The sequence below is a fragment of the Stegodyphus dumicola genome, chromosome 8 (assembly GCF_044657685.1).
Source record: "Stegodyphus dumicola isolate Sdum_Otavi_A_Nest chromosome 8, ASM4465768v1".
Lineage (NCBI taxonomy): Eukaryota > Metazoa > Arthropoda > Arachnida > Araneae > Eresidae > Stegodyphus > Stegodyphus dumicola.
In genome coordinates, this window is record NC_140775.1 from 210,046 (window position 1) to 232,771 (window position 22,726).

General features: G+C 34.1%; 1 protein-coding gene across 1 annotated transcript; it reads left to right on the top strand.

Moving 5' to 3' along the window:
• Positions 1–2,380: 2,380 nt before the first annotated feature.
• On the top strand, positions 2,381–14,071 carry LOC146995607 (uncharacterized). The gene is made up of 4 exons (XM_085821480.1): positions 2,381–4,987; positions 10,607–11,281; positions 11,852–12,165; positions 13,709–14,071. The coding sequence occupies exons 2-4, from the start codon at positions 10,669–10,671 to the stop codon at positions 14,015–14,017; spliced, it is 1,236 nt and encodes a 411-aa protein (XP_085677606.1). The 5' UTR covers positions 2,381–4,987; positions 10,607–10,668; the 3' UTR covers positions 14,018–14,071.
• Positions 14,072–22,726: the final 8,655 nt, after the last annotated feature.

The following is a 22,726-nucleotide window of genomic DNA, read 5'->3' on the forward strand; positions in this document are numbered from 1 at the left end:
CTCATTCAAAACACGTTTGATACATATTCTCCAATAGTTGGGACTATTGGAGTTATTGGAGATGTTTAGATCTTCGTTTGTATCAAAACAGATTGACTCCTTGGTGGACTTTCTAATGAATCGAATGAAGTCTCCGTAATATATGGGATGTACAAGCTCTTTAGCTCATCCCATTCGTAGTATACTACTGCATTTGATAAGCCACCAACTGATTCAAAACACATGTTTGATACATATTCTCCAATAGTTGGGACTATTATATTTAGGTCTTCGTTTGTATCGAAACAAATTGACTCTGTCGGTGGACACTCTAATGAATCGAAAGAAGTGTCCGCAATATAAGGGTCAATGATGTTTAGGTCTTCGTTTGTATCAAAACAGATTGACTTTCTAATGATTCGAGAGAAGTGTCCGCAATATATGGGATGTAAAAACTCTTTAGCTCATCCCATTCGTACTATACTACCGCATTTGATAAGCCACCATCTCATTCAAAACACGTTTGATACATATTCTCCAATAGTTGGGACTATTGGAGTTATTGGAGATGTTTAGATCTTCGTTTGTATCAAAACAGATTGACTCCTTGGTGGACTTTCTAATGAATCATATGAAGTCTCCGCAATATATTTGATGTACAAGCTCTTTAGCTCATCCCATTCGTAGTATACTACCGCATTTGATAAGCCACCATCTGATTCAAAACACATGTTTGATACATATTCTCCAATAGTTGGGACTATTATGTTTAGGTCTTTGTTTGTGTCAAAACAGATCAACTCTGTCGGTGGACTTTCTAATGAATCGAGTGAAGTCTCCGCAATATATGGGATGTACAAGCTCTTTAGCTCATTCCATTCGTAGTATACGACCGCATTTGATAAGCCACCATCTGATTCAAAACACATGTTTGATACATATTCTCCTATAGTTCGGACTATGATGTTTAGGTCTTCGTTTGTATCAAAACAGATGGACTCTGTCGTTGGACATTCTAATGATTCGAGAGAAGTGTCCGCAATATATGGGATGTACAAGTTCTTTAGCTCATCCCATTCGTAGTATACTACCGCATTTGATAAGCCACCATCTCATTCAAAACACGTTTGATACATATTTTCCAATACTTGGGACTATTGGAGTTATTGGAGATGTTTATATCTTCGTTTGTATCAAAACAGATTGACTCCTTGGTGGACTTTCTAATGAATCGAATGAAGTCTCCGTAATATATGGGATGTACAAGCTCTTTAGCTCATCCCATTCGTAGTATACTACTGCATTTAATAAGCCACCAACTGATTCAAAACACATGTTTGATACATATTCTCCAATAGTTGGGACTATTATGTTTAGGTCTTTGTTTGTATCGAAACAGATCGACTCTGTCGGTCGACATTCTAATGAGTCGAGTGAAGCCTCCGCAATATATGGGATGTACAAGCTCTTTAGCTCATCCCATTCGTAGTATACTACCGCATTTGATAAGCCACCATCTGATTTAAAACACATGTTTGATACATATTCTCCAATAGTTGGGACTATTATGTTTAGGTCTTTGTTTGTATCGAAACAGATCGACTCTGTCGGTGGACTTTCTAATGAGTCGAGTGAAGTCTCCGCAATATATGGGATGTACAAGCTCTTTAGCTCATGCCATTCGTAGTATACTACCGCATTTGATAAGACACCATCTGATTCAAAACACGTTTGATACATATTCTCCAATAGTTGGGACTATTGGAGATATTGGAGATGTTTAGATCTTCGTTTGTATCAAAACAGATTGACTCCTTGGTGGACTTTCTAATGAATCGAATGAAGTCTCCGCAATATATGGGATGTACAAGCTCTTTAGCTCATCCCATTCGTAGTATACTACTGCATTTAATAAGCCACCAACTGATTCAAAACACATGTTTGATACATATTCTCCAATAGTTGGGACTATTATGTTTAGGTCTTTGTTTGTATCGAAACAGATCGACTCTGTCGGTCGACATTCTAATGAGTCGAGTGAAGCCTCCGCAATATATGGGATGTACAAGCTCTTTAGCTCATCCCATTCGTAGTATACTACTGCATTTAATAAGCCTTCAACTGATTCAAAACACATGTTTGATACATATTCTCCAATAGTTGGGACTATTATGTTTAGGTGTTTGTTTGTATCGAAACAGATCGACTCTGTCGGTCGACTTTCTAATGAGTCGAGTGAAGTCTCCGCAATATATGGGATGTACAAGCTCTTTAGCTCATGCCATTCGTAGTATACTACCGCATTTGATAAGACACCATCTGATTCAAAACACGTTTGATACATATTCTCCAATAGTTGGGACTATTGGAGATATTGGAGATGTTTAGATCTTCGTTTGTATCAAAACAAATTGACTCCTTGGTGGACTTTCTAATGAATCAAATGAAGTCTCCGCAATATATTTGATGTACAAGCTCTTTAGCTCATCCCATTCGTAGTATACTACCGCATTTGATAAGCCACCATCTGATTCCAAACACATGTTTGATACATATTCTCCAATAGTTGAGACTATTATGTTTAGGTCTTTGTTTGTATTGAAACAGATCGACTCTGTCGGTGGACTTTCTAATGAATCGAGTGAAGTCTCCGCAATATATGGGTTGTACAAGCTCTTTAGCTCATCCCATTCGTAGTATACGACCGCATTTGATAAGCCACCATCTGATTCAAAAGACTTGTTTGATACATGTTCTCGAATAGTTGGGACTATGATGTTTAGGACTTCGTTTGTATCGAAACAGATGGACTCAGTAGGTGGACTTTCTAATGAATCGAATGAAGTCTCCGCAAGATATGGGATGTACAAGCTCATTACCTCATCCCATTCGTAGTATACTACCGCATTTGATAAGCCACCATATTGATTTCAATATATTTTATTATAATAAGCATCAATTTAGACAAAACATCTGTTATCTTTACAGACATATACTTTAGTATTTCACCTGTGACAAATATATTCTACATACATAATTCCTTAATGGAATATTAGAAGGAAATAATTTGAAACTTTTATGGATACATCCTTTGGGATTTTACTTAAGAAAAGTGGGTTCTACTTACATAATTACTTGCTGTAATAATCCAAGCAAATAGTCTGTAACAGTTACATATATTTCATTTGTGATTTTACATTAGACAAATATTGTTGCCTTCTACGGGTTCGTGAATTTGGAGTGACTATGACAACACTTGTTGAAGAATCGAAACACAATTTATTCGCCAATATTTCACAGGACAGTTCCAAAGACGCGTTACAGTCGTTGAAAAACTACGGTAAGCACGCTGAAATAACCAGCAACACAGCCTTCAGGTTATAACGGTTAAGACAGCTTCACGGTAAACCACTAAAATACAGCTCCCGACTCGGTCGATCACTCTCTAGCTGATCCCTGAACTCAAGATACTCTTCGCTATAAACTGCTGCTCCGCGTACAGGTAAGGATATTTATAGATTTTGATCTGCCTTTGAAAATATTCTCGGGAAAGCCGGTCAGAATTCCTTCTAGAATGTTCCCCATCCGTCTATGGTATATCGCCAATTTTGTCTCCAAATGGGCGATTTCTCGCCAAATCTTGCTTTAATATTACAAACAAATAATCGGTAATCATTTCAGATATATCGTTTGAAATTTTACATAATAAAAATATTTTCTACTTGCATGACTATATGCTGTGATATTACAAGAAAAAGATCTCTAACCTTTACAGCCATAATTCGCATAAAGTTACAAAGAATGCACCTGTTACTATTACTCAAATAACCAATGACATGCGAGTTTTCGTGACTTGTTTTAATAACCTTACAGAATTTCTTAATACAGTGTAGAGGAGAGAGAAAAAATAGCTGATCGAACAAAAACCTTCATCATTCAGCATATTGTTACGTTATTTTTTTTTCTGACACCAGTTGTTACGTTATTTCCTTCCTTCGGGTTCGCGTGGATTTGGAATGAATAATGAGAATACTTGATGAGTATTGTAAGACACTTTATTTAGCCAATATTAATCAAGACAGCTCCAAAGTCACGTTTTACAGTCGTCGAAGATGTGCTATAAACACGCTGACACAATCAGCCTTTACACTATCAGGCAATAACGGTGGAGACAGCTTTACTACAAAGCACCAGAGTACGGCTTCCGACTCTGCTCGGTCGTTCTCGGAACTCCACGTAATTTCGAGACAACGCTACAACTCGCGATGCACTCGACGACTCACTCGGCACTCGCTTCCCGGATGTCACCTGGATCGACTCCGCACGGACTAACTCGAGACGCACTCACTGACTGCAACCAGCAGGGTTTATATAGCTTTCGGCTTGTGTTCAAGAACATTCTGGGCTAAACCGGTAAGAATTCCAGAAGGTTCTCCATCCCTCCATGGCATATCGTCAATTTTGTCGCCAAACGGGCGATTTCTCGCCAAATGTCGCAACCCTGCCTTCCTTGTTATTTTATGGCAACCCTAAAACTGCTTTGCGGGGAAGACATCTTACCGCGCCTGTACATTTCGTAATAATATGCTTCGGTCTTTTTTTACAAGGGAAAAATTTTAAACTACAATGCTTTTGATATATTTGTCTTTAAACCCTTCTTATTTTATCTTATATCTCTTGCGCTTTTCGGAACAGCCGTGCTCACTTCATTAGAACTTTCAGCACTGAATTCGAGAAAAGAGCGAAGTAGAGACCCCGTATCTTGCAAACTATAATAAAAGCGTTCGAAATTATTAATTTCGTGAAGAAAATACGTGGCAACGTTTACCGAATATTCTATAAAAAGCCTTGGCATCAGTCTATTTGAGTTGCAAATGATTTCGAGCTAAAAGAATCCAGCTTTCTCTGTAAAAAATAGTTATTCTTTTCGTGACTGTTTGGAGAGTTTGTGGAACGTTTTGAAATTTCATCAATCTGAAGAAAAATTCTCGTGAAGGAACAAACAAATGTAAGTGCTTATTTAATAATAAATCATTCTTTTTTGTGTAAATATATTAATATTTTGTGTAAATGTATTAATATAATGTATCATAACTACATTTGTAAAATTAAATACTTTTCATTATTATAACCAGAAACTCTTCCAATTCTCATTTTATTTCAGATGTACGAATTATTTATTAATTAACGTTTTAAAAAAATTAAAATTTCAATTATTAAGAAAATTATTAAGTTTTAGAAAATGGTTTGGTATAAGTTAATGGTTGAACAATGTTTTTCTCCAGTTCCTTTCCGGTTATTCAGAATAATGCAAATTCATAACATTTCCATTCCCAAGCATTTAACAGAGGTTCAATCCAAAGTTATTGTCATTATTTATAGTCTATTCTGAGTGTTCTTAGTGTTCGAACACTGAGTGAAAATTCTTAGTGTTCGAACACTAAGAATTTTCAGAAAAAGCGCTGTATGCCATAATTAAATTCGAATTTATAAGTCCCAATATTTTTTATATCATCTCCATGTGCTTTTGAATAAAACCAAACTTTTTAATTTATAATTCTGACTTATTTTCTTTTTCTAAAGTTGAAAATGGAGGCATAGATAAAGCACGACACAAAAGTGATCGTACACCGAAACATTTTCGTAAAATAAGAATAATAGAAATTCAGAATAATACAAATTCATAACATTTTCATTCTCAAGCATTAAGAGAGGTTCAAACCAAAGTTATTATCATTATTTATAGTCTATAAAGTGTTCGAACACTTTAAGAATTTTCAGAAAAAGCGCTGTATCCAGAATTAAATTCGAATTATAAGTCTCAATATTTTTATATCATCTCAATGCGATTTTGAATAAAACCAAACTTTTTAATTTTTTTACACTGACTTATTTTCTTTTTCTAAAGTTAAAAATGGAGGCATAGATAAAAGGCGCGACAGAAGTTATCGTACACCGAAACATTTTCTTAAAATTTCGTAAATAAAATTATAATCTACCGCTTTTTTTTTTTTTTTTTTTTTTTTGTATTTTAGTGATCTTTAAAAAAATGATTAGCTTTATATTTTGCTTGCTTACTTCGTTATATTTTACTTAATGTTTAAAAATGGCTCGTAGTCGTAAAGAACAACAAACAGCATTCGAAAACTGATATTTTTTTTTTTATCATAAGGTTGGAAATTTGATTCGAGATATCGCTAAATTAGTAAATGTATCCCATCTTACGGTGCAGTATCTGATTAAATGCTTTAAAGAAGAAAGAGTCAAAAGTCAAAAGAGGTTGTCCGTGAAAGAGGACCTTGACGTGACTCAACGTGATCAGAGATTTATAGTTAGAAAATCTATGAAAAATTCACTTTCAAGTAACTTTATTATTGATTTTTCGAAAACAAAGTTTTAATATGTTCATAAAATGATTAATATAGTTTTGCTAAGAGAAACTTATAAATATTATTAAAATTTTTTCATTCTAAAATACTAATTTTCATTAATGAATAAAGCAATATTTCACTGAAACTCGTAAGTGTACGAACACTTTTGTGAGCCATTCTATATACTACATATTTATGAGAGTCAATAAAAATGTCTGAACGATGTTTGGATGAGAAGAATGTAAGAGATACGTCTAAAAATTAACTGCAAAAATATGTAATATAAATATATCTAATGTTTATTTAAATGTAGGTATTTTAGTCAAATTGTTTGCTTTATTTCAGATTTGGTACCGAACTTTAACTCAGATTCATGGATTTATCACATGAATCAACGCAGCTTCACTTTACACGTCCATATTGTACAAAATATTTCAAATTTCCAACTCAGTATATAAAACACATTTCTTTAATACATGCAAATTCGAGAAATAATTATCCTTGTCTGTACAATGGCTGTTTCAGATATTTCAAATCGGAATCATCTACTAAAAGCCATGTTTATAGACTTCATAGAGAAAAAAATAATACACCACTTAAAGAATTTTTCTTCTGCCCATCATGTAATATTAATATCAGTTACACTTATAATTCTGTCATAAACCATATTTCATCAGACATCCGGACATTAGGGTTTTCTTTTTGCCCTATAAAATTCTGCACCCGAAGATACACAAATGAGAAATCATTTCGTTCGCATATGCATAGGCATCATTCAGAACGAAAAGAATGGGTTTTTAAAGACGAGCACCGTGTGAATAATGTTGAAAATCAAAATGAGTTTGGAAATGACAGTGCTTTCGGCACAGTAAATTCAAATTTGCAAAAATTACTTCACAATAAGAATGCTGAAGAAAATTTAGATGTTCTATCATATATTAACTATGATAATTTTTTGGCCTGCTTTGCTTTAAAAATGGAAGCCAAATTAAACATGAGTCAGACAGCTATAACAGAAGTTCTGTCAGACATTTCTAATCTACTTCAAATGAATTCTGCATTGAAACTTCAACAGATAAAATCTTTGGCTTCTCTTAAAGGAGTACCAGCTAATGCAATAGATGAGATATTATCTGAAAGCATAGATAATAAAAGTATACTTGAATCATCTTTTTCAGATGGAATTTTATCTTCGAGTTATAAAAGAAAATTATACATATCAAATGGGAATTTCCTGAAAGTGAAACCAGTTGAATATCGAGCAGGCGACATAAATGGAATTCCAAGGTTTTATGTATATATACCCATTTTAGAATCTCTTTCAAACCTATTAAAACATGACAGCATTTTGTCAGATGTTTTACAGATAAATCAACCTAATAGTAAAATGTTTTCTGATTTCAATAGCAGCTACTTTTGTATGAAAAATGAATTATTTTCATCAGGTATTACTTTACAATTGCATCTCTACTTAGATGAAATAGATATTTGTAATCCACTTGGAATGTACAAAACCAGACATAAAATATCATGCCTTTATTACACACTTCTTAACATCATTCCCAACCATCGTTCACAATTACAAGCTATTCAACCATGTCTCTTTATAAGATACACAGACATGAAAAATTTTACTCTACAGAATACAGTGAAACCTCTTCTAGAAGATTTGAAGGTTTTGGAAACTCAGGGGATCTACGTTGAAAAACTAGAAAGATGCTTAAAAGGAAGTGTTGCTTATATTTCTGGAGATAATTTATCATCAAATTTTCTAGGTGGATTTAGCACATCCTTTTCATCAAACACCTCTCGCGTCTGCAGACACTGTCTTATTCAAAAGCAAGATATTGGCAAAGTAAACATTGATTCAATTAAGAGGACGAAAAATAATTATGCTTATCATTTATCTCAGATAGCTATTGATAAAAGTAATGAAGTGATATATGGTATTAACAGCAATTGCCCATTTAATGAGCTCAGATATTTTCACGTCACTGGAGGATTACCTCCTGATGCAATGCATGATTTGCTGGAAGGTATTGTTCCGTATGAGATAGCCCTGATATTAAAACATCTTATATTAGATAATTATCTGAATTTTGACTTACTGAATGAACGTATTAAATCTTTTGTTTTCAAGGGGTCTGATAAAGCGAACAAAATTTACAAAATAGACCCTAATTTTAGTGCTAAGAACACAATAGGTGGTAATGCTTCAGCAAATAAAACTATTACCACTCATGATTGGAGACCTTATTCCAGAAGATAATTCATGTAATTATTGGAGCTTGTTAATTATATTAAAAAACATAGTAGAATTGGTATTATCTCCAGAACTGAGTTTAGAGATGATTTCCTACTTAAAATACTTAATAGACTTACATTTATCTATGTTTATTGATATTTTTCCTAATGAAAGACTGAAAATCAAACATCACAACCTGGAGCATTACCCTGAAGCAGTCATGAATTTTGGCCCACCAGTTAATTATTGGTGCATGAGATTTGAAGGAAAACACTGTTACCTTAAGTCTATATTGAAATCAGGAGGAAATTTCAAAAATCCTCTGAAAACAGCAGCTGAAAAAATTAGTCTTTTGTCAGCATACCACTTATCTGGACAAAAGTTTTTCAATCCAGAAGTAGTTACTGGTAATACAACTCCAATCCATAGATCTTTAATTAAAGCACAACTATTAAATAATTTAGATCATATAAATACGAAACAAAGTTTCTATACACAGTGTAAAAATATCAAGATGACTAGTATGAACTGCAAGAAAAACCATGTTCTGATTTCAAAAGAGCATAAAGCATTTGTTGAAGTACAGAGTACAGTCAAAAGTCGCTAATCCGGACTCGTCGGGACTTCGGCGATTCCGGATTATCGATTTTTTCCGGATTATAGATCATCAGTTTAAATCTGGTAAAATGGCATGCAGAAATTATAAAATTAAAAATATGAAACCGTAATTTACGAAATAAAGAACAATTATGATCTAAAGGGTATCAAAATTTACAAAAAGAAAAAGCTTAATATTTATTTGTTTACTTTATTAAACATTTCTTTCAATGTAAGTTGTTTTAAGTTGCTTCGTTTTTTATGTGGTAATACATTCTCTTTAATTCTATAAATAGACATAATTTCTTGTTCAGTTACAAAGTTCTGCTGTTCAAGTCCTATAATTGCTGTGTCGAGAATACCGACTAATTTGTCAATCGAAATTTTTTCGTTTTCAATAACCTCTGTTATTTTCTTCGCTATCGGAAGCGAATTGTAATGACGAGGCATTTGATTTAAATCATATCAAAGACGGAGTACATCGAGATGAAATACTACATTGAGTAAGCAATTATAAGCCAAATAAAATAAAAACATCTGCCCTGAAGATAAGGATAGTGCTGACAGATAAACTTCCAATTCATTGCATGCCGCCGCGGCGTTAAAGATAAAGAAAGTTTAGATAAACAAACGTTAAAGTTTAGATAAACAAACGTTAAAGTTTAGATAAACAAAGGATATGCCTTTATCCATTTTTTGCAGCAATTCCACTTTTTGTTTAATGGACTCCGAAAGATACTTTCGCTTTGTAAATCCTTCACATATTAGTAAATATATATCGGAAATTCTATTTGACATAATTGAAAGTTCAAGCTTACTTTTATAAAATTGCTCTAAGAGTCTGCAAAAAATAATAATCCGGACCCAATTCGAAGATTAAGGAACAACGCAATCTGCAACATTAACTGAAATAGATAATTAGATAATTTTAGCTTAGCTTATCCCGTCCGTTATACATCAAACGCGCATTCGTAAACGTATTTTGCGCACGCGCACACGCAAATTCGCAGAGGTAAAGGTCTTACGCATGCGCAGAAAGTTTGTAGCTTTGAGGTCCGGATTATAGATCATTCCGGATTATGGGTGTCCGAATTAACGACTTTTGACTGTATATGGATTGTGGATGAGCCATATTTTTGGTGCCAATATAATGAACATGTATATAATGCACATTTGCACGTTTATGAACTAATTTCTTGTAATAGATTTATATTATTAGCTTTAAAAGATTTGCAAAGTTATTATCCTTTACCTATTTATGATACACCAGGATATAAAAAAAGATGTGTGACTCTTCATCACGGAATTACATCCTTAATTTAAGATTGTATATATAAATGTAATATATAAATGAATTATATAAATTTAGATATTTATAAAAATTTTATTATTTTTATTATTATATACTTTTCAGTTCAAAATGAAGATTCTGCTGGAATACAAAAATGTAGCTAAGAGAATTATCCTGAAGATTCTATGGATATGGAATTATTGATAAGTACTGTCCGTACAGAATTAGGCTTACTGCCAGAAACATATAAACTTCAAATTTATGATAAAGCCTTTGAAACATTTTGTGACTTGGAACATATAGAAGAGATTGAAAACTTTTGTCGCATAAAAGTATTAGATTTGGATGATGTAGCTTCTAAAAGTAATTCATCTCCAGAGCCATCTACCAATATTATTAGTCATATTGAGATGAGCATCCTCAACAAAAATAATTTAAGAAAAAAGCCCTGGAGAAACGGACTTGATTTTGAAATTTCAAAAGACTCTTTTTCGGTCATTTCACGAAATGAATTGCAAAAAGCAGAGACTGAGTATAATAGTTCTTTAAAACTGCACAAGGCATCTCATAAACTCAAACGTGAAATATTGGACATATTATCTAAAGAACTATCTGATTACAGTTTATATCCAACAGACGAAATGTACGCAAATGTTACTAAAAAACTCATTAAAAATTTCCCATCCTTACAAGATCCCATAGTAGGTGATGGCATTTCCTGCTGGAAAATAGCACTCAAGTACCGCATGCAGGAGATCAGAAGGAAATGTAAATGTAATGAAACATCAATTAATTCTGGTAAGTAATTTAATAACAATTTTTTTAACATTTTAAGCTTGGAAAATGTTTGAATTGCGATAAATTGTAAGAAAAACTTTAAACAGCCGTTTTAATCTATTTATTACTGTCTTAATGCGTGGATATTTATGCATAAATGTTTTATTGTTAAAAACCGCTAATTTTTATATTTCAAAGTTTTTTCTAAAAACACTTTTATTACAAAAAATTATAAAACTACCTTTATGAAACTGTAACTAGTTTTAGAAACAAAGAATTAAGAAAAGCCTAATTTTATTAGAAAAGAATAAATATAACATTAAATTTAAAACCTTAATTGAAACTTAGATGGTTTTCCATACAGATTTCAAATATTTATTTTGAAAAAAAAATGTGTACCGCATTACATCTAAATTATTGATTTCTCGCGCCCCCCAAAAAGTGTCTTTAATCCTCTTTTAAATATAAATAGTCCATATTTTGATCTTATTGTTTTCCAAATGTTTTTTAAAATTAACTTTGAATCATCAAGCAATAAACTTGACGATTTGGTATTGTATTTTTAATAAGTTTAGGCAACTTAACTTTTAGGCAAACGATCAAGAAGCATCACTTTGCAATTAGATCTCAATGCCAATAAATCCCCGTTGCAAAATGGGGGTATTAAGAAAGTGAGACGCGGGGAAGTTAATTATGCTCCAGACTTTCCTGATGGCGAAAATGAATCCACTCTGCAACAACATCAGGAGCAAATGAACAGAGAATGGATGAAAAAGGACTTCAACAGGATATTTATAAATCAAAAAATGGAAGTTACTTTTTCTTTCAGAAGACAACAGATAATATCCAGAATTAAAATGAGTGAGATAAAAGAACAGTGGCCAGCATTATTTACACCAGATCAAGTAAGTTCTTAAACTATTATTTTAAATACGCTTAGATTCATATGTACTGAGAAACTTTTTTTTGAATGCTAATGTATAACTAAATTTTACGCCGAACATTGTTAAAAATGTATGATATGTTTCATAGCTTGCTATAAAATAGAATAATTTATTGTTATAACATAGAGTTAGGGAGTTATTAAGTCTGTTTTGATTATTTATATTTTATAAATAATTAAACTATTAATAAAAAAAGCTTTATAAGCTTTTATAATAAGCAGTTACTTGGGATACTGGAAAAAATAAACCAGGAAAGACAAGGCACAAAAACGGTACTACAACACTCAAGTGCCTGATTTGTACAAAGAAGAATGAAAACACGAGATATAACTGCAGAAACTGCACTGAAGTTTATTCCAAAATTTTTCCACGAAAAATGGTCTTTCTTTGTTACAGAGGTAATAGTTGATTTTACATGGTAATGTTAATAAATTTTTATATTTCAGTCGGTCATCAAGAAGATTTGTCACATGCTCAGCGATTTGAAACATTAGCTTAAGTGGGTAACTCCATCAGTTCATAAAATTTATATTATAAAAATTCCCCAGACTATTTCTTTACTTATTTATTTTGTATTAGCGTTCAAATTTCTTTCACAAAATTAGTAAGAAGTTTCGATGATACAATAAAATAATATTAAGCATTTCGAAAAGCTGTGGAAAGTAATCATATTTTTATTCACAGATAGAATAGCAATTATGTTTCTAATAGCAGAAAAAAAAATATTATTCTACCATTCATGTAGAAACAGAATTGCATGAATCTAAAAATCTAACTGTAGATTTTTCGTAGCATAATTCTTAGAATAATAATACAAAAAGTTTTATTCTACCTTAGAACACAGTTTAGAGAAAATTCTAATTCTAAAAATTTAAGTATTATTTTGGTTAGATTTAATGAAACTTAATATAGCAAACACATGATTTTTGAAATGCGCTTCAGTATGCTTATTGCTGATTAAATCTTTGATATTAAAGCCTTTGGTAGCAATTTTATCTGATTTTACGTTTTTGCATTCGCTGTAGCTTAATGATTGGTGCATTAAATTAGCCAAAAGAAAAAGAAAAATCGGTATCCCAAATTTCATATTTAGTAATTTTTAATAATTTTTTTATTAAAATTTACCTTGTTCCTGATCTTTAATCTTTTTAACTTAATGATTTAAATAAAATATTTTTTCCTCACGCTTTTGAGTTATGTTGTCAAACATAATTCTAATTATAATAACAACTAATAAATTAAAAAATAACGCTTGGGCCTTTTCTAATTTTCAAAACTACTGTTATACTTTTATTCTTTATTAGGTATGTTAAGAGAGAGTCTACTTTAATACTTAAAGAAAGTCTGTTGTAATTGATTTACCATCTATACCTTTTTTCTAGAAGAAGATTTAAATCACGTTGTTTAGGAGTTATTAAAAATAGTCAAGAAACCGAAAACTCCTGAGTGACTTTTAAGTAGCGTTTAAGATATACGCATTACAATATAAAATTATTTTTTTTAGGATGAACTTAACCCTCAGATGAATGTCAGTGAAGCTGCAACTGAACCATTGCCTCCACACCCAGTGCTCATAGAGATGGCTGGGCGTTGGGCGATCTCATGTGAAGGAGACTTACTGATGCAGAATTTGGAATTCATTGATGCAGTTATCAACTTAATAATGACATATTATGCATGTGATATGGAATATCACGAATGTGGTGTTAAGTCAATGCTATTCCTGCAAGTAGGATTAGCAGAAATTTCTTCTTCTGTTAAAATCCCACCAGTTGTAAGGAAAATTATAACTGAAATGAAATTAAACAAATAAATATTTGTAAATCTAATAGATGCTGTTAATAAATTTATGTATGCTTTAAAGTCATCTATGCTTTTTAATTAAAAATTAACATTTTGACAGAAATAATCTCTTTTTTGATATAATTTTAAATATATTATGGTGTATTCAACTTATTATTTTTATGAATATTTTTAATATTATTGCAGTTACTAGAAGATATTTCTTACCCCATATATGGTTCATTAACTTTTCATTTTATTTACGTTTGCTCATCGTTTCAGTCATTTTATGAATGTGCACTAAATTGCAGATTTTTATTTTAAAAAATGAAAAAGGATTAAACTGAAACAGGTAAAAAGGTCCACCTTTTCTTCGTTGATTTTGCTACCTGAAAATTAAAAATTGCATACGCAATGTACACTATTTTTCATATTATTTGAATAAATAATGTAGTTGTGATGAAAATTAAGTTTTCATACACACAATATATATGCTGTTTTTACTAATTTGTGAATAATGTCAGTAAAAATTGTAATGAAAACTAAATACAGTTTGTTCACTAGAGATATGTACTAAACAGATTACTTATTTTTATAGATTAGCTGCATTTATACAATTTTTTTTATTTGAGTATTCATCTTCCAGTACAAGTTGTTTCAGACACTTAATGTAATTATGAAACATTATCCGAAATAACCCCCTGCGAATATGATCGTTGAAAATGAAAATCGTACTTTCATAACTAGGTTTCAACTACGTAATGAGTTTTTACCAGAATCATCTCTTAGAAATCTAACAGATGTTTTACTTTTTACTCATGGATAACAAAAATTTCATTTTTAATTATTTTTTAAAAAATGGAAAGATTTTTAATGAACATGAACATTTTCCAGAACAACTGGATGGTGTGGCAAAAAATATTCAAAACCTTTTAACAATTTTGGCACTTAAAATACTAATTTTTTAACACGATTAACAAGATTTAGCACATTGATGCACAGTGGAGTATAATTGATACTAGTCAAATCTGTGGATAGAGGAACGATTGCTTTTGATTCAAGAAAGTGTGTTTAAGTTTGGTAAGCAGAAAATTTCTCTATGTAGAAAATAGAAAAATAGTACCAAGTTCTAAAATAACGCGCGTTTTTTTGTGGGAGGACAGAAAATTGTGTTTTATACGTAGAACGTTATGCTTCTAAAGAAATCGTGTCAATTTGTAAAAACAAATAAATTTTAAGTTTGAAAATAGTTTGCTTTTTAATTAAAAATGACATTTTTTCTTGCAGGTTTCATCATAATCTTCATAAGGAAATTTACTATGCATAACTAACTATTATTTAAATGCTGAATTCTAAATGTTTCTTATTAACAATTTCCCAAGAACAAGGGATATCAAAATGTGTAGGGAAATTGTTAATAAGAAACATTTAGAATTCAGCATTTAAATAATAGTTAGTTATGCATAGTAAATTTTCTTATGAAGATTATGATGAAACCTGCATGAAAAATGTTTTAAAAATGTTTTGGGAAGGGAGGCTTAATATAAGGCAAATATAATTATTTATTTTATCAATAATATTAGTTAAACACTCACATATCTCAGTTAAAAGTTTTCATGCAGTTTAAAACATGTAAGAACTGGACAAGGGATATCAAAATGTGTAGGGAAATTGTTAATAAGAAACATTTAGAATTCAGCATTTAAATAATAGTTAGTTACGCATAGTAAATTTCCTTATGAAGATTATGATGAAGGAATAATAATTGCAGATTGCTTTTATATTCTTTATAATTCTGTGAAATATACAATATTAATTCATCAACTTCTAATTTACTAAGTTATTAGAAAATTGAACTTTTACTGGCCTTACATTTAACATTTATCTTCCAGCTGAAAACGTTTTCCGGGATATGACTGACTGTCAAAGATTAAATCGAAATATACGCATGAAAACCCATAGGTTTATTTCGTACTGAACAAAACAAACTAATTTTCATTCACATAGATATTACCTTGCTGAACTTGTTAATTACCTACAATGTTCAAGCAAAATTTCACTTCTTCCATAAGATATAAATGAACATTGTTTTTTGCTTTTTAAGACTTCTGAATCTTTTAGCTGATACATAATAAATAACAGAACTTTTTAGTAAAATAACAAAATTTTATTAGTTAAATTTTGAAAAATCAAAGTTTCAAAATTTAAAAGTCAAATTTTGAAAATAATTAATGCACAGAAAAATTCCAGTCATTTTCTTATTTAAGATATCCCTCAGGGGGCTCACTTTTGTGAGTACGGGTGTGGCAATCCCGAGGTACCCTAGCCCTTCAGGGGATCATCTTCTTGGTGAGACGGGTGTCACGATCCTGGAGCCCCAGTGATCTATCCTCTTTTCCGTCTCCTCTCCTCTTGGCTGGATCTTTTTCCCTTCCCTTCTCCCTTGTGGTTTCTCTCTACGGAGTTTGGGGCTCGTCACGAGAGGCTGGAACAGACCTTGTTTCTAGTTTTCAAGTGGCGAGAAAACTGCTCACGTGTTTGCCGTGCGTGGAGACCCGTGTCGCTGGAAAGGAGGGTCCTGGTAGTTGAGGGGCGAGGTACTGTCCCCAACACACTGCTTTGGCCTCTGCTTCAGCTAAACGGGAGGCACCTTAGTCGTCCTCACGGGTGTCAATCGGCTGGTCACTAGTCCTTGTGTCAGTGGCTTGGGGTCAAGCTCTCGGGAGTACCTGCTTTCGGGAAAGCCGACTGTGGGGCTTCAGTTTGCGTATAGGTCCGGCTAGCCCTAACACAGTAATCTGTGTTCCCTTGTTGGGCTCCGTGGTGGGCGGGGCCGTCGGACCCGAATCTTTATTCTTTCACTATGGCTTCTCATATTTACTTAATAAAAGATTTCGAGGTAACTCCAGTCACTCAAGTCAATCCAGTCACTCAAGTCAATCCTGCCACTCAAGTCACTCAAATCACTCCTGTCACTCAACCCAGTTTTGAAACTTCTACTCCTAAACCAGTCACTCAACCTAGTTCTGAAACATCTACTGTTAAACCAGTCATTCAACCTATTTCTGAAACGTCTACTGCTAAACCACTCACTCAACCTACTACTGAAAAGTCTACTGCAAAAAAATTACGTACAGATACAAATGAAAAAAATCATAACAATAGTCCCCGTTTCCTAGTCATCTCTAGTCCTTCTGGCGAAATGCATAAGATGTCTCCTTTCATAATAAACAAATACATCCAGTCCTGTATTGGTGAGCCGAGAAATATAAAGCGTCTCCGCTTCGGAGACTTGCTTATTGATACAACCTCAGCCACCCAGTCTGCTTCTTTACTTCAGATAACTAAACTTGGGCAAGCGAATGTCACTGTAACACCACATAAGTCACTCAACTATTGTCGGGGTGTAATCTCAGAATTCGACCTTCTGTATGTTTCTGAAGAAGAGATCGCTTCTGAGCTCTCCGAACAAAATGTCTGCGGTGTAAGGCGGATCAAGATGCGTAAAGTAGGTAAGTTGATAGACACGAAACACGTGATCCTTACCTTCAACACGCCTGATCTGCCTAAGAATATTAAGGCCGGATATCTAAATATTCCTGTAAGACCTTATATTCCAAACCCTATGCGATGTTTCCAATGCCAGCGTTTCGGCCATTCTAAGACGTCTTGTCGTGGCAGCCTTACATGCGCCCGATGCTCACAGATTGGCCACGATTCTGAAAATTGTACCGCTGCGCCTCTTTGTATAAATTGCAATGGTGAGCACCCAGCATTTTCACGCCTCTGCCCAAAATGGAAATTGGAAAAAGAAGTGCAGACTGCAAAGTTTACGAGGAACATCTCATATGCCGAAGCCAGAAGATTAGTCCAGAGCACACAGCTTCGACCAAATACATCATACGCCAGTGCTGTAAAATCATCTCGTACAGTCGCCACCCAAACATCAATAGGCACACTGACCCTAGCAAATAAAACCCATCCGTCTACATCCAACAAGCAAAAAGAAAATGTAACCCATATAGTACAAAAGAAAGAAACAGTTATTCAAAGTAAGCCCAAAACTTCTACACATAAAATATCCAATAAAAATAGAAGTCGCAGCAATAGCTCTCTTGATGACATGATTTCTGAATCTGCGGATTCAGACTTTATGGAAGTAGAAGAGGGTCTAGAAGTTCCCAGGCATCTACTTCCACGAAAAACAAAAGAACAGCACAGAAAAAACAAAAACCATTCATAATGGCCACCCTCATGTCATGGAACTGTCGCGGTTTCCACCGAAATTTCCTTGACATCAAATCTATAATAAATGTGTATCATCCTGTGTGCTTAGCAATACAGGAAACAAATTTGAAACCCGAACACCATGCAAAACTTCGGAGGTTTTCTTTCGTCAGGAAGGATAACATTGCAGGTGAGCGTGCCAGTGGAGGTGTAGGTCTCCTCTCCTCACTGGATTATCCCTCAAATAAATTTTGATATTGTTTCATTTGTTTCTTTGTATTTGCCTCCAAATGAGCACATTTATCAGCAAGATTTAAATAATCTAATAGAGCAGCTGCCTGAGCCTTTTATCATAATAGGAGATTTTAACGGCCATAGTCCACTCTGGGGAAGTAAAGATACAAATTGCCGAGGAAGACAAATAGAGCAGATGATCGAAGATCATAGCCTTTGTCTCCTAAATAATGGGCAAGATACGTACTTCCATGAGCCTTCAAGGACATTCCACGCTCTCGATCTTGCCATCTGTTCACCATCTCTGTTGCCATTTTGAACTTTTAGTGTCGGAAATGACCTGTACAACAGCGATCATTATCCTATTTTTGTGTCTCTTGCACGAAGACGAGCAAACCCCGTGTCGAGAGTCCCTCGTTTTATCCTGGACAGGGCAGACTGGGAACTCTTGTCTTCCGTTGCAGAGCTGACAGAGGAAATGGTAGAAGGTGTGCATATCGATGACGCTGTTGAAGCTGTTACTAATACTATTATTCAGGCAGCTATGCTTTCGATTCCTAGAACATCAGGAAAAACACTAAAATATTCGAAACCGTGGTGGAATCGCGACTGTCATGAAGCACTGAAAAAACAGAAAAAAGCATGGGGTATTTTTCGTAGATATCCTACTCTGCGAAACCTCATAGCTTTTAAAAGAGCCAAAGCAAATGCACGGAAAGTAAGAAGGCAGAGCCAGAGGGATTCCTGGATTTCATATGTGTCCTCAATAACATCCTCTACGCCTAGTAAGCGGGTTTGGGAAAGAGTTCGAAAAGCATGCGGAATGTACAAAGACCACTCACTTTCCTTTCTGGAAAAAGATGGCCGAGTGATTAGCTCCATAGAAGAAATTGCAAATACAATTGGTGAGACATTTGCTGCCGTTTCTTCCAGCCGAAATTACTGACCTGCATTTCTTTCTATCAAGCAACGCTCTGAGAAAAATCCCATCGCTTTCAACTCTTCCAACTTTGAGCCGTACAATAGAGACTTTACTATGGTTGAACTAAAGAGAGCTTTGTTGCAGACACATAGGTCTTGTCCGGGTCTGGATGGCGTGTATTATGAAATGCTAAAGCATCTGTCCTGTAAGTCACTGAGTGCCCTTCTCACACTTTACAATAGAGTGTGGAAGGAGCGTACATTTCCCAGTGCATGGAGGAGAGCTATTGTCATTCCTATTGCGAAGCCAGGGAAAGACCTGAGGAATCCCTCGAACTATCGGCCAATTGCCCTTACCAGCTGTGTTTGCAAACTGTTTGAAAAGATGGTAAACAGCCGCCTAGTCTACTTCTTGGAAAAGAATAATATTATATCGCCTTATCAAAGTGGTTTTCGAAAGGGGAGGACTACCGTAGATAATATGCTCCTCTTAGAGACATCCATTCGAAAAGCTTTTGTAAGAAGAAGTCACCTAGTCTCGGTATTCTTTGATATTGAGAAAGCTTATGATAAGGCATGGAGATACGGTATAATTCGCGATCTTCACGAGAGTGGCTTGCGCGGCAACCTACCAATTTTCATTCAGAATTTCCTGAACGCTAGAACTTTTCAAGTAAGGATAGGCTCTGTTTTGTCTGATGTTTTTGAACAAGAAGAGGGTGTGCCTCAAGGCTGTGTGCTCAGTGTAACTCTTTTCAGCCTAAAAATAAATTCTGTATTAAAACAACTTCCTCCCACCATTTCAGGTTCTTTATATGTTGATGATCTACAAATTAGCTGTAGAGGTGTGGATATGAGACATGTAGAGAGACAGCTCCAGATCGCTTTGAACAGGATCCAGGAATGGGCAAAAAGACAAGGATTTACGTTTTCGAAACAGAAGACTGTGTGCGTGCATTTTTGTAAAAAGCGAGGTCTCCATCCTGAGCCGGAATTATACCTCAATGGGTCTGTAATTCCAGTTGCACCTGAAGTAAAATTTTCAGGGGTGATGTTCGACCGAAAATTGACTTTCCTTCCTCATGTCTTAAACTTGAGAAAAAAGTGTACCAAAGTTCTAAATATCTTAAAAGTCCTGGCGAACACCTCCTGGGGTGCAGAGCGTTGCTCCATGCTTCGCATTTACAGAGCTCTAATTCGCTCTAAACTGGACTACGGCTCAGTTGTTTACGGATCTGCCCGGTCTTCAGTGTTGTTAAAACTAGATCCTGTTCATCATCAGGCTCTGCGGATTTGTTCTGGAGCCTTCAGGACATCTCCTGTGCAGAGCCTTTATGTTGACTGTCACGAGCCATCACTCCGTTTGAGGCGTGAGGAGTTGTCTCTTTTACGCTATTTTAATATTTTATCTCAACCTGACCATCCTTATAACTTGTGTATATGTGAAAATAGCTGTGACCTTTTATTTGAGGCAGGTCCATCCTGTGTGCCTTCTTTTCCTGTTAGAGTTCGTCCCCTCATTGAAGAATTCTCCCTGTTTGATATTTCCCCACAGGCAGTACAGCATTTTGAAATTGCACCTTGGGAAAATGCACTAATCCACCTTCTTGACATTTTCCACAATTACGGAAAAACAACTACTGATGAGAGCATCTACAGACAAATTTTTGCTGATCACAGGCAGAGTTACAGGGGTTATGTTCCCATATATACGGATGGCTCTAAGTCAGCTTGCCATGTTGGCATGTCATGTATAATTGGTGACCACATGGAAGGCAGACGTTTACACGACGCTTCCTCTGTCTTAACCTCCGAACTGACTGCCATATATTATGCGCTTTTGTACATCTCAACGCTGCACCATCGAAAATTCATTGTATATACGGACTCCTACAGTGCATTGAAAGCTTTAGAATCCTTTTCTAGCACTGAGAATCCTGTGATAGTGGATGTTCTCAAGTTGAATATTAAATTGACATGTCGTGGATTTGAACTTCTGTATTGCTGGGTCCCCGGACATACAGGAATAAAGGGCAATGAGCTGGCGGATATCGCAGCGAAATCTGCTGTTGAAATGTCTGGCCGCCTCATCCCTTTTAAAGATATCCGTTGTGTCATAAAAGAGAAGATCCGAAAGAAATGGCAGCAACTTTGGGACCTTCAACTTCATAACAAGTTGAGAAGGGTGAAGCCTAAAATAGAGCATTGGGATACTACTAGCAATCGCAGGGAGGAAGTTCTTTTGACTCGCCTTAGAATTGGTCACAGTAGAGTGACACATAACTACCTTCTGAAAGCTGAGAACGAGCCTATTTGTGCAACTTGTAATGTTTGTCTTTCAGTTTATCACATTTCAATTGAATGTTCATATTTTAATAATCTTCGTGAGAAGTATTTTAATAGCTGCGACCTGCCTCTCGACCGTTTAATCGGAAGAGAGGTCAATAATAATTTGTTTCACTACCTCAAGGAAACAGGTTTCTATTATTTAATTTGATTTTTGTCCTGAGATTTTATGTTGGAATTTTAATTAATCAGATGTTTTAGGATTTTATATCTATACTTCATCTCTCATTATCAAAGTTATAATCAGCATTTTCATCCCATCATTTAAATATCTTTTTACTTGCCTCGATTTTAAAAGTGTGCTGTTGTCTTTATATTTTTTGTTCCTTTAGTTTGTATGTTAAAAAAAAGAATCCTGTGTTTGGCGCATATGGCCTATTGAGCTTTGCGCCATAAAACTACTACTACTACTACTACTACTACTTATTTAAGATAGGTAATTATAAGGTAATTATATTTAGCTGCATCATAGTTACGATAGTTCACCTAAAAGTAATGTCCACCTTTCTCAATTTACTGATCAAAAAGAAAAGTCTATATTACTTTCCATTTCTTGTAACTAAAATTTTAAGAATAACACATAAATGCTCCTTAGCTACGATTTTTTCTTCAGCAATTTTCAGGTATTCTTTACTTTAAAATTAAGTAATGAAAAGAAATATAAGTGTAAAAGAAGGATTTTAAAATATTAACATCAGACTGGCGTTAATTCGAAAGAAGTGCTTTATATCTTTTGAGGGCATTTAATATAGGTTGAGCTGAAATATTGCGCAGCATCAAAGTATTCCTGTTCTTTGAATAAGAAAGACTGCTTTCTAAACACATGCGGCATTTCTTTCACATTACTGAAAATCTGAAGTTGAATTTTGATAAATGTGAAAGCTCAAGCTTTAATACAATCAGTAATGCTACAGTCAAAAGATCTGTAATCTTTACTGATGTATCATTTTATCCATCACATGAAACAGATATATTTTACATACAAACATTATTTGCAGTAACATCACAAGGA

Excerpts from the sequence above, each read along its gene's own strand:
- LOC146995607 (XM_085821480.1), top strand. The coding sequence starts at position 10,669 with ATGGATATGGAATTATTGATAAGTACTGTCCGTACAGAATTAGGCTTA. Across the intron at positions 11,282-11,851 it reads TGAAACATCAATTAATTCTG|GCAAACGATCAAGAAGCATC; the intron begins GTAAGTAATTTA and ends CTTAACTTTTAG. Across the intron at positions 12,166-13,708 it reads CATTATTTACACCAGATCAA|GATGAACTTAACCCTCAGAT; the intron begins GTAAGTTCTTAA and ends TATTTTTTTTAG.